This window comes from Rhinopithecus roxellana, chromosome 4 (genome assembly GCF_007565055.1).
Source record: "Rhinopithecus roxellana isolate Shanxi Qingling chromosome 4, ASM756505v1, whole genome shotgun sequence".
In the NCBI taxonomy this organism is placed as follows: Eukaryota; Metazoa; Chordata; class Mammalia; order Primates; family Cercopithecidae; genus Rhinopithecus; species Rhinopithecus roxellana.
In genome coordinates this window covers 107,389,309-107,402,380 of record NC_044552.1, presented here as the reverse complement: position 1 = coordinate 107,402,380, position 13,072 = coordinate 107,389,309, and the positions used below count along the sequence as shown (strand labels likewise).

Below are 13,072 nucleotides of genomic sequence, written 5' to 3'. Positions count from 1 at the left end.
TATAAAATATTTGTTAATTAAAAGTTTACCAGGGCCCCTCCATCCCCAAAACCACCAGTGTAAAAAGGCTGTGCATATCTCATTTTTTATCTTGTTGACACAAATAAAGGCTCCATTTATAGGCTCAATACATTTCAAACATAACTCTTTTGATTTAGCTCTTTAATGTTTAACAACAGCAAAAATCCCTGGAAGAATGTGCATAAGCTATTAACAATTTATAGTAAAATAATTTATAATATCACTCTTCGATGTCATTCTTTTCAAAAATAGGCAACACTTTTTGTAGAGGAAACTTCTTTGAGAGAACTACCACCAAAAATTTGACTTTATTTACCCCCTTGAAAAATACAGAGAAAGGTGGAGAGAGTGCAAAAGTTTGTATATTTACTAAGCTACATCTTTTGTAGATCTGACATGAGATCAAAGTTTCCTTTTTAAAACTCATTTATTTACCTCCCATTCTGTTGGCTACCAACAGCCATATCTACAACAAACATTTATCACATAACTGCAGGTAGATCAGCAGAGAAGCCAAATAATACGTACTGCTGCCATTCTCTGCTACCCAAAATCACGACAAAATTTGAAACATCAAAGTAACAGGAAAACGTGATTACATTTATTCATACGTTGTATGTCCTAGGATATGTCAACTATATGGAGCATAAAGTTTGAAGAAAATATACTTTCATAGAAAGAATGAAAAAAATAATAATTACCTCTTCCTCAAGTTGGCCATCACGCAAGGTAGGTGGTATCCCTGGATGCTTGGCTATCAACAATTCCATCAAGTTATGGGTAGCATGAAGTCTCTACAAACACATCAAAGGCAATAATAATGACAGTCAATGAAGAAGACTCTGAAGAGAACCTAATATTTATATGGCACACAAAACACTAACACCACATTAAGATCATATCACTGAATACTTTTCCTATAAAACAATCTGAGTACTACTACTTTGTTTTCTTTACTCAAGAGCAGGGTGTTAAGGTCTAGGACCTACCTGCCTTTTGTAACCTTTATCCATGCAGAATATAAGATTTATATTTAATTTTTCCTCTCCCTCCACTTTTTCATACGTTCCTCTAAATATCCACTCTGGTACTTGTGAACATGTTAGTCAGTCCCACGGTCAATATTCCGAATGGTAATGACATCTTACCTGGGACTCAAACCTAAACTTGCCAAAAGTAATAAACCCATGCTCACTTCCTATTTAGCTACAGAGCCTTGTTTATATGAGTCAATGACAGATCCAAGGGAAGTGTTATAATTAATATATCCAAATCTCCCTAATGACCTCTAAAAATTATCATTAGATAGGTTTTATTGCTTAGTTCCTTTTCTTTTTAATGAAAACCATGTGAATATGTTGATATTCATATGCAAAAGTGATAAAACTGACCTACTCTTGGAAGTACAAGTACTCTGAGCTATTTTTAAATGTAGCTTATATAGACTTACCTTGTCAGGCTTGTGCCCAAAACGTCCCTGAATGGAATAGAATAGTAGTGATTCTCAAATAGTGTACACACAAATCACCTAAAATGCTTATTGAGAAGACTGAATCCCAAGTTTCATCCAGTGATTATGACTGTTTGTTACCATTTATCCTCTTAAACGTTCAGAAAAATTATTTTGTTAAAAAAACAAACAGAATACATATGAAACTGTTTAGTCTTTACTTACTTGAAGTGAATCAGTTTTGAGTTTTCCTTTGTGTTCCTCCGAGGAGCGCAACACTTCTCTGTACAATTCTGCTGCCAAGGCATACTCACCTAAAGAATTAAAATGTATTTAAAGTATGAGAGTCACATATTTAGCTCCCAATGTCATCTAGTTGTCCATTATCTAAGAATACTGTAAAAATAAAATGTAATGATTATAACTATTTTAATAAAGAAATCTGACTTGGTATTAATACGATTGCCCAAGTTTTAAAAAAGGCTGAGTACAGTTCCTTTTTTAATTCCATGGAATATAATGTTCTTATATTACATTTGAAATATATAAAATTATACTGAAATATGTTTATAATCAAACCTGTCTGTAATGTTTTGAGATTATGCTACTGGATAAACTTTTAATTTAGACAAAAAAATCTCCTCTTGCTGAAGTTAAAGGGTGTCAATCACTAGTCATTATGATGTTTGAAATTAAGGAAAAACTTAAGGTAATTATAAACTATTTATAAAAAAATTTAAGACACTCCGACCAACCTACACATAATGATCAGAAAAATATACTATTCTTGGTAGCTATTGTTGTTCTTGGTATTAGGCCAAATAATTTGCAATTAAAAACTTCATGTCAGAAACTTAGGGATCTCACCTCTACTTCTGGTCACACAAATCAGTTAGTCTGAGATGCACGCTGTTTTTTACTATTAATAATTAGCACCTCATTCAAATAAAGCAATTCAAAAAGTATCGATTAAAGCACAGGCTGGCAAAGTATGGCCCACGGGTCATTTCTACCCTCTGCCTATCTGTTGGGCCCACCAGCTTAGAATGAATTTTACATTTTTAATAGTTGAAAAATATTTAAAAAAAAATTCGTGACATGTGAAAATTAAATTTCAAGGTCCATAAATAGTTTTATTAGAACCCAGCTCTGTTCATTTGTTTTTGTACTGCCTGTGGCTGCTGTTGTACTACAACAGTCAAGCTGATAGTTGTGCAGAGATCTTATGGCTTGCAATGCCTATGTATTATCTACTTCTTTACATAGGAAGTTTGACGATACCTCAATAAAATAAGAGATGAACATTTTTAATGGCTTGAATAATAGAATCTTAATTGCTGCTTGGAAAATAAAAAACAGGTAAATTATAAACACTATTAAAGCAAAAATCTAACAGTGGCAAAACCATGCAATCAAATACCAAAAAACGGTACACAGATGTTCTAGCTCTTATTTGCTGAGCAAGTTTTTTTCCTAAGTATCACACATACTCCTTTTTAAAAAAAACTTCAAGTTGGTTTGATGAATATCATGTAATTAGGACCATGTTCATAGTTACAATGAGATATATGTATATGCAAACCTTTGTAAATTTTGAAGTCGTGTCTTCTTTTAGCTCATATATAAGTTTATACACATATCTTAATTTTGTTAAAACATACATAACATTTACCATCTCAGCCCTTTCTAAAGTGTGTAGTTCAGTGGCATTATGCATATTCAGTGTTGTGCAAAATACCTAATTTAAAAGAAATTTTTGGAATAGCTCTTATACTACTGCTTTACATCTAGTTCTATTAGTTAGCTAATACAAAGCTTTCTAAAACACACATTATCAAACAACTGTAGTCAGCCAATTTCTATTCCCTTTAAATAAGCGAGAAGATTATTTTCACAATAATAAAGTTACATTATAACGCAGGCATTAACATTCAATTATCTTCACGGTGAGTTCTTTTTTAGTTAAGAGTCTTGATTAAAGCTTTTCAAAGGACATTATGAATTCTATCAGTGTTTATACTATCATTTATAGATAATAATTCATTTAACAATTTTCTCTTCATAATTACCATACCTTTTAAAGAAGGTATAGTGATTGGACTATAGTGTGAAGCAGCTGAATTTGACCTATTCACTATAATACCTGGTTTTTCACGTTTATTTTAAAAAAGACATGCTTTCTGAGGAAGACAAAAAAATACCCATATTCAAAGTTACAAAGGTTTAAGTCAAATTTGGAAATACCCATTCTTAGCCACTTGATGGCGCTAACATTTCTGAGTAAACTGTAGTGGATTTGATATTGTCAAGTTAATTTTCTCCAAAAATCATCTGCAGAAAACACGATGTTCAAAATTGGAATAATAAAATGTGTTTAATACCAGTCAAGGAGAATCTCAGAATATGAATTAATGTATCACATGTATTTATTTACATATAATATAAGCAAATATTTTTAGAGTTTGAAATTAATTTTAGATTTCTTTGAGAAGTCAGACCTTCACTGTCCGATCTTCACATTAGAAGAATCTAATTTATGTAAGTTATATATGTCATGTTACTTTAAAAAATGAATATTGTTTAACACATCACTATGAAGTTAATAAAAACTAAAAGCAGCAAATCTATTACAATTAAGTAGAAAATTACAATTAGGCCAGGCGCGGTGGCTCAAACCTATAATCCTAGCACTTTGGGAGGCCGAGATGGGCGGCTCATGAGATCAGGAGATCGAGACCATCCTGGCTAACATGGTGAAACCCCGTCTCTACCAAAAAAATACAAAAAACTAGCCGGGCGAGGTGGCGGGCGCCTGTAGTCCCAGCTACTCGGGAGGCTGAGGCAGGAGAATTGTGTAAACCTGGGAGGCGGAGTTTGCAGTGAGCTGAGATCCGGCCACAGAACTCCAGCCTGGGCGACAGAGCGAGACTCCGTCTCAAAAAAAAAAAAAAAAAAAAAAAAAAAAGAAAATTACAATTAAATTCAGAAGGAATATATCCTTTATTAATGGACTTTCTGGTAGGGGATTTCTCTTAATAATAAACAATACACTGCTAGCTAAATTGAGGACTTTCTAGGGAATACTCTAGAGGGGAGATTTGTCCACCAAGTTACATGCACTATATGTGAACAATTTAACAGGAATATATAATAATATGCCTTTTTCTATTAGATATTGATAACAGAATTTACATTGTGAGTAGGTTGAAAGTGGTAAGAATGAGGTAACCTTCATGTTACCATAATCAATAACATCATTCTTCATCTCTATGTTTTTATAAGGTTTTCAATGTGCTTCCACATTTTGTATTAAGAACAACAGTTGAGGTAAGTAAAGCACCTGTATATTTTATTGACAAAGATACAGAAGTTCGGAAATCTTGACCAATATACACTATTTCATAGGGTTCCAACTGCAGCATGTAAGAAGGCCCATCCTATTCAGTTCTTGTCCAGAGCTATTTCTACTAAGCTTCTGAGAATCCTTATAACTCTACCCAAGTATCTAGCACAATAAGAGATACTTGCCATTTCTGGTTCTATTATGCTAAAGAGCTAACCACTACAGATGGGCTTCTCAAAGAGGCTTAATGTAAGAGTATTTCCTTATACTCTATAAAAAGCAAACATTTCTTTGGGCAACTGATTTCTTTGTACTTCATTTGCTCTTGTTTTAAATTTCTTAAGGTAGCAGTTGAAGTCTCCGATATGAAACTTTTTTCTTTTCTAGTACATGTTTAATGCTATGAATTTCTTTTTAATAACTGATTTGCTGCACCCCACAAATTTTGGTATTTCATTTTTATTCACTTCAAAGTATCTCCTACTTTCCCTTTTATTTTTTAACCCAAAGGTTTAGAAGTGTGTTTTAATTTCAAAGTATTTGGGGACTTTCTAATTATCCTTCTGCTATTGGCATCTACCACTGTGGCCACAGAATATACTCTGTAGGCATGAATCCTCTGAAATTTACTGCCTTGTTTTACAGACCAGAATATGCCATATCTGCATACACATTTAACATGTACTTGAAAACAATGTATATTCCTCTTTGGTTGGGTAGTCAATAAACACTGATTAGGTCAACTAGTTGACAGTGGTGTCTGAGCTATGTATGCCCTCACTTATTTTTTACTTATTCTATATATAACTGAGAGAGGGATGTAGAAATCTCTGACATTACACACTTGTTTATTTCTCATTATAATTCTATCAGTTTTTAGTATTTATTTTGAAACTCTTATTTTAGATACATTTAGAATTTTTTTCTCTAGTGATAAAGTAACACCCTTTATCCTTGGTAACATTCTTTGCTCTGAAATCTACTTTAGAAGCTCCAGTGGTACAATCAGTTAGTAGGCAGTATTAATAAGAAATCTATTTTATGTGACAGAAATATAGTGGCTTTATCTTTTGATTAGTGTTAATGTATCTTTTTTCATCCTCTTACATTTGCATCTTTAAATATAAAGTGGGTTTCTTATAGAGAACATATTGATGGTTATTGTTTGTTTTTAATCCAGTCTGACAATCCAGGCCTCTTAATTGGGATATTCAGACCATTACAGTTTACGTGATCACTGATAAGCTTGTGTTTAAATCTACCATCTTGCTGTTTGTTTTCTAATCATCTCATTTGTTTTTTGAACCTTTTTTACTTTTTGCTTTTTTTTTGATAGAAGATTTATTTATTATTATTATTTATTTTTTTGAGACGGAGTCCCGCTCTGTAGCCCAGGCTGGGGTGCACTGGTACAATTTCGGCTCACTGCAATCTCCACCTCCAGGGTTCAAGCGATTTTCCTGTCTCAGCCTCCCAAGTAGCTGGGACTACAGGCGCATGCCATCACGCCCAGCTAATTTTCATACTTTTAGTAGAGACAGGGTTTCACCATGTTGGCCAGGATAGTCTCTATCTCCTAACCTCGTGATCTGCCCGCCTCGGCTTCCCAAAGTGCTGGGATTATAGGCACGAACCACCGCGCCTGGTTGATTTTTAATTTTTTTACTTTTAGCTACTCTTTTGGATTATTACCTCTAACTCCTTGTTGTATTTTGAAGTGGTGGCTGTGGGGTGCACATTCTTTGCCTTGTCACAATCTACCTTCATATAATATTATACCTCTTTATATACAGGATAATAATCTTACAATATTATACATCTGTGTCTCCCCACACTGACTTTGTATTATTGCTTTTGTACATTGTACAATTACATGATATAAAACCCACAATATATTTCTTCCTGTGTTTTTTTTTTTTTTTTTCTTTTTTCCTTTGGGGACTCCACACATTTATATCAGACCATGTGAAGTAGTCCACAACCTCACTGGTGCTCTTTTCAAAATTTTCAGTCTTCTTCATTTGTTTTTCATGTTGGAGAGTTTCTATCACTATTCTACACTTTAGACTTTATTGATTTTTTTCTTAGGCCGTGTCTAATTTATTTATTAAGTCAATTTTCTATATTAGACATTGAAATTTTGATTTCCAGAAGTTTGAATGTTTTCAGTGTTTCTACTTAACACGTTTCATCTTTACTCTTGAACCTACGGAATACAGTTTTAATGTTTCTCATCTTTATATGGAAAGGTGTGTCCACATGGAGCTTATTAAAAGTGCCAGTTATATAACTTTGCTTCCAGCCAAGGTAGAGTAACAGAGAATGGATTTACTCTCTTTCCTGTAAAAACTAGAGTAACAGGCAAAATACATGAAATGACAGTTTGTAAGATATTGGACCTAACGCAAAAAGAGTGATCCATGACAGATGGAGAAGTCACTAATATTCATCCATGTAAATACGTAAATATAAGATGCTCTTTCTAACCTGCTTTAATTTTGTGCATAATATAGAACACTGTAACTTTCTACATATACATTTTGTGTCTGTGTGGGAGGATGTGCGTGTACTTGTCACCCTCTGTAAGAATTTAAGGTCTGCAAGATCAGAGAGTTACTTTATTTACCATATCATCGTTACCTAGATGAGGTGTGGCACACAAATATTTGCTGAAAAAATGATCCTACAAATAATACTATTTTTAAATCAATGAACAATATCCCTTTAATGTGTCAAAATTTAACCATTTTTCTATTTCTAATTATTTTGACTACTTGTTTACTATTAAACTATTAAAGACTAAGATTAACAACTTAAATACAAATCTGTGTATCCTCATTTCCTCAAAAAAAAACTAAAAATGGAAATGTTTGGTTAAATCATATGTAAACTTCAAAGATTTTTGAGACGTTCTATGAAACTGCTCTCTATTAAGTTGAACCTATTTAAACTATATTCAGTAGTGTGTGAGAGTATCTTTTTGGGAGGGATTTTGATTTTTTCTATAATTAACTTTACTCAGGAAGTGTTTGGAAGAATCAGAGATAACAAAGCAATCACCTTCTACCTTTAATAATATGAATGCCTGCTAAGCCATTGAGAGCACAAACTAGCTGTCGATGTGCTTCTTCACATTCAGTTCCACATTTCTTCTGCAGAGATGTCAGCAGCTCTTCCATTGTCATGGTGCTAAAAGAAAAGGTAGACTGTGAAAACTAGAAAGAAAATCCCAAGTGTTACTCCAGTGGGAGTGTTATATCACAAATGATCAAGAGTATGAGACTCTTGCAGTTTTTGTGATATCTCTAGCATTTCTTTTTTGCTTCCATTTTTACCATTATTTTTTCCCATGTAAGTACCTTTATTTGATCACATCATTCTTTAAGTTTTTCCCATTTCAGTAAAGGTAGAACGAAACTAGAAAAATCTTCCTCAAGAACAAAGTACAACATGATATATTTAAACATTACAAATATTAAAATGTAAGACTGACTCCGAATCCCAGCACTGCAACTTAATTAGAAAACCTCTTTGAGCCTGAATATTTTTTTAATCAGTAAAAAATGAAGATCCTCAAAAGTTAAATGCCATTCCACTGAAAGGTTGTCTAACCTTAACCATTCACATATAATTTGTTTTTGGACTCTAACTGTACATAGCAATTTGTACATATACCTTTTGAAATTTACCATGTTCACTTCATAGTTTAGAAATCTGTAATTTTCATCATTTCCCTTATTTGTCCACAACCTGCTTAAAAGCAAAGACAAAATTGAATCCTCTTTCTATCTCTTATAGCCAAAGGCCAGTTCCTGAGTTGCAGTCTGATTCACAAAAACTTTCTGGGATAACAGAGTATTATGAACACAAATTTCTTAATGTTCTCAGAATGAATAATGGGAGAGATAGAAAATATTTAATGGTAATCTAATTCCTTGATGTGGGAACTATGAAATAAAGTAAGAGCAAAAGCCTTTCATATCTGGAGTACAGCCAAAACCCTAAATAACAAAATAATAATTTTTAAAAAACCTCAACAATAATCCTAATTTTAAAAAAAATGTTCAAGGCCAGGTGTGGTGGTTCATGCCTGTCATCCCAACAGTTTGGGAGGGTGAGACAGGAGGACTGCTTGGGGCCAGGTGTTCAGGATCAGCTCAGGCAACATAGCAAGGCCCTGTCTCTACAAAAATATAAAACAGGCCGGGCGTGGTGGCTCATGCCTGTAATCTCAGCACTTTGGGAGGCTGAGAGGGGTGGATTACCTGGAGATCAGAAGTTCAAGACCAGCCTGACCAACATGATGAAACCCCACGTCTACTAAAAATACAAAATTAGCTGGGTGTGGTGGCACATGTCTGTAATCCCTGCTACTTGCAAGGGTGGGGCAGGAGAATCGCTGGAACCCAGGAAGCGGAGATTGCAGTAAGCTGAGATTGTGCCACTGCACTCTAGCCTGGGCAACAAGAGTGAAACTCCATCTCAAAAAATAAAACAAAATAAAATAATATAAAATAAAATAATTAGCTGGCTGTAGTAGCGTGCACTTGTAGTCTTAGCTACTTGAGAGGCTGGGGCAGGAGGATCACTTGAGCCCAGGAATTTGAGGCTGCCACTGTGAGCTATGATCACATCACTGCACTCCAGCCTGGGAAAGAGAGTGAGATGCTGTCTCAAAAAAAAAAAAAAAAAAAAAAAAAAACCAAACCCACTGCAAAAGAGAAAAGCTGAAAACCATGAAAATAATTTTGATATAATTCTCTGTTGCAAATGAGGTTCCACACCAAAGAAAATCCTCCACACCATTAAAAATAACTGACAACTCAGTTACACGTCTCTGAATGAAACTATGGGCTAGAAATATTGTCTATTATGATATAGCAACTGCAATATTAAAAAGTTGATAATAAAACCTTTTTTGGAGTGGCAAGAACTCCCCACGAACAGCCTGTGGGTGACAGCAGGCCTGTCTGAGCCTCAGCAATGGATACAGGATAGAGGTGACAGTCCTTCTCTCCAGGCTGCTGAGCTTCAGAGCCCAGTCAGAAATCTTCCTGAGTTTTACCACCACATCCTGGCAGCACACCTCATGCTGACGGTGATAGAAATGCCTTTCCACTGGAGAAAAGTGGAGCCAGTGTATTTCTTCGGTTTGTGGTGGTATTTGGATCTGTAAAAAGGAGCAGAAAAAAAAAAAAAGATGTCACCTAAAAATTTAACTTTCTATCCCGGTTGTTTCTTTTCTCTTATAGTAGCTTTATCAATAAAAACTTATTGTACTGACTTGGTCAATCACATCTTTCTTTGCAGACCTCCACAGTATCTTGGCAATAAAGCTGTAGAGATGCTGAGGATTATTCTTGCAGTAAGGCCGATAGAGAAGTCGAACCCACCAGTGTTTGACACAGTAAGGTTCAATACCAAGAAAGACCACTAACCCAAAAAGATCTGAAAAGAAAAAAATAAAGTACATTGAGAATAACTCTATTACTTCATTACTAGTTTGCAGAAGCGTTTCTACAGACATTACACGCACATAGAACTTTCCATGAATTAAAATACAGGCTGTATAGGCTCTTAAATCTGAAATTCAATTCCAATTGCATTTATATTTATTGAGCATCTATTCTGCCCTAGGTTTTGTGCTAGGTGGTAAAATAATGTTAGGTTTATGGAATCATTCATTACACAAAGCTTATACTTAATTCAAAAATCTGAAATTTCTATCAGAAGTTAAACCAAAAAACCACTCAACTGAATGTATTTGGTAAGACATACGTAAGAAATACCATGCTCTGAAACCAAAAGACGCAAGATTTGCTGGATTGGAAAAAAGAATTTCTAATCACACAGATGACATGAAGAATATTCTCTGATGCAGTATTCCTCATATCCTTTATCTAATAATTCTCCTAGAAAAGAAGGCTAAGAGAGTAATAAAAATATATAGATAAGATTTACTTACACAGTGATATTCATAGCAACAATATGTAGAAAAATGACTCAAATAAATAAATTATGGTAATCCCATAAAATAGAACTATTTTTCGTTTCTGATTCAGCATGCCTTGTATTTGTTAGCTTTAGAGCATGGGAATTCTTGTGTATCTCTTCACTGGGCACACTCAATTTTATATTCTATTCCCCTCCACCTGCCCACTTAACATATCCTAAACAGTTTTCCATATATTTATCTGTAAGGAGTTAAGAAAAACTGCTTTGGATATGATGTTAAGTGGGAAAAAAAAAGGAATATAAAATTGTGCAGGCAGAATAAGCTCAAATATATAAACATCTACATAGAAAAGATTCGATGTGGTTTTGTCTTCAAATGAAGACTATGAGTGTAATTTTGTAATTTTTTTTTTTTTTTTTTTTTTGAGACAAAGTCTTGCTGTTGCCCAGGCTGGACTGCAGTGGCACCATCTTAGCTCACTGCAGCCTCAACCTCCTGGGCTCAGTGATCCTACCTCAGCCTCCCGAGTAGCTGAGATCATAGGTGTGTGCTACCATGCCTGGCTACTTTTTTTATTTTCTGTAGAGACAGGGTTTCCCTATGTTGCCCAGACTGATCTCGAACTCCTGGGCTCAAGTGATCCTCCCACCTCAGCCTCCCAAAGTGCTGGAATTACAGGTGTGAGCCACTATGTCCAGCTTGTAATTTTATTTATACTTTTATGTACAGTTCAAACTTTTTCACAATGGGCATATATTCTCTTCAGAAGCCATAAAATAATAATACAAATATCCTTCCCACACCTACAACACTTATTCTGAAGATGATCAACAAACATTTAGATTGAATTAAGCTACCTTGATGGTTGCTGGGAGTTAGCAACATCTGAAAGAACCAATGCATCACTGCTATACAAAGGTTCACGGATTTATATTTTCAGCTCAAATAAATTCAATTGCTATATGCTACCTCTTCTTTGAGGTCCCAAAGCCATCTCAAACTCAATTTGCCAAAATCTCAAATTCATAATCTTTTTGCACACGTGCTTCTTTTTTTTTTTTTTGAGAAAGAGTCTTGCTCTGTCGCCCAGGCTGGAGGGCAATGGTGCAATCTCGGCTCCACCGCAACTTCCACCTCCCAGGTCTCAGTCTCCCGACTAGCTGGGATTATAGGCGCCCACCACCACATCCAGCTAATTTGTATATTTTTAGTAGAGACGAGGCTTCCCCATGTTGGCCGGCTGGTCTCGAACTCCTGACCTCAGATGATCCACCCATCTCAGCCTCCCAAAGTGCTGGGATTACAAGTGTGAGCCACCGCGCCTGGCCCATGTTTCTTTTCTGGTAGTATTCACTGGGGAAACCAGTCACCATTCAAGGATTTATGCAAGTCAGAAATCTTGGTATCTCCTGATCTGTCCCTGAGGCTTGTTAATTTTGCCTTATCCACTTTTTTCTGTACCTTTAGGACAAACCTAGTCCAAATCAAGTGTCAGCACCACTTGCCTAGATTACTTCTTATAGACAATCAATTGATATCCTAACACCCACTCTTCTAAACCACTCTCCACACTGCAACTTGAGTGATCTTTTGAAATACAAATCTAACCACAAAATGACCCCCAACCACTGTGTTTAAATTGTTTCAAAAGCTCCTACTACTCTTAAGAAAAAAAAAACAAAATTCTTTAACATGGGGAATAACATCCTCTATGGTCCCATCTCTACTCACCTAGTCTCTCCATCTACCATCATCTCCCTAGCTCTTTATGTTCTAGCCACACTATTTCTGCCACATGATCTATTTACATTAATATTTTCTGTTTCCTCTACAATAGAGGATTTTTCTTTCCTCTTTACCTAGCCCATGTTAATGTTTCAGATCACAGCTCAGTTGTCAGTTCCTTCTGCATCCCAATTGTATGATGTTACAGAATAAGATTTTTTTAATGAAACCTGTTATAGTTAGAATTTTCCATTTTTTTCATTTGTGAAAGTTATCTCAATTGCAATTTTGATATTTATCTAAGTATTTAAGAAATATTTTAAGAAATACATGTTCTCCTCTAAGCTGTAAGCTCAACAGATCAGGGATCGTATGTACTTTTGCTTATCATCTGTTATGGTTTGAATATATCCCCCAAAAGTTCATGTGTTAGAAGCTTAAACTTCAATGAAAAATGTTAGGCGGTAGGGCCTAATAATATGTGACTCGTTCATGAGGGTGGAACCCTCATGAGTGGATTAATGTCATTATTGAGGGAGTGGGTTAGTTATCTCAAGGGTTGGTTGTCACAGAGTGA

General features: G+C 34.9%; 1 protein-coding gene across 13 annotated transcripts in view; it reads right to left on the bottom strand.

The window, feature by feature from the left end:
* The window catches only part of SHPRH (SNF2 histone linker PHD RING helicase), an 81,209-nt gene that overhangs the window by 41,995 nt on the left and 26,142 nt on the right, over nucleotides 1-13,072 (bottom strand). For all 13 annotated transcript variants that reach the window (XR_004056837.1, XM_030928834.1, XM_030928839.1 and 10 more), the window contains 5 exons: nucleotides 10,099-10,262; nucleotides 9,728-9,984; nucleotides 7,882-8,003; nucleotides 1,697-1,785; nucleotides 723-815 (listed from right to left, as the gene is read on the bottom strand). Coding sequence is in view for 12 of the 13 variants with exons in the window: in XM_030928834.1 (XP_030784694.1) it covers nucleotides 723-815; nucleotides 1,697-1,785; nucleotides 7,882-8,003; nucleotides 9,728-9,984; nucleotides 10,099-10,262 (725 nt within the window). In the remaining variant the exon portion in view is untranslated. The remainder of the gene's footprint in view (nucleotides 1-722; nucleotides 816-1,696; nucleotides 1,786-7,881; nucleotides 8,004-9,727; nucleotides 9,985-10,098; nucleotides 10,263-13,072) is intronic.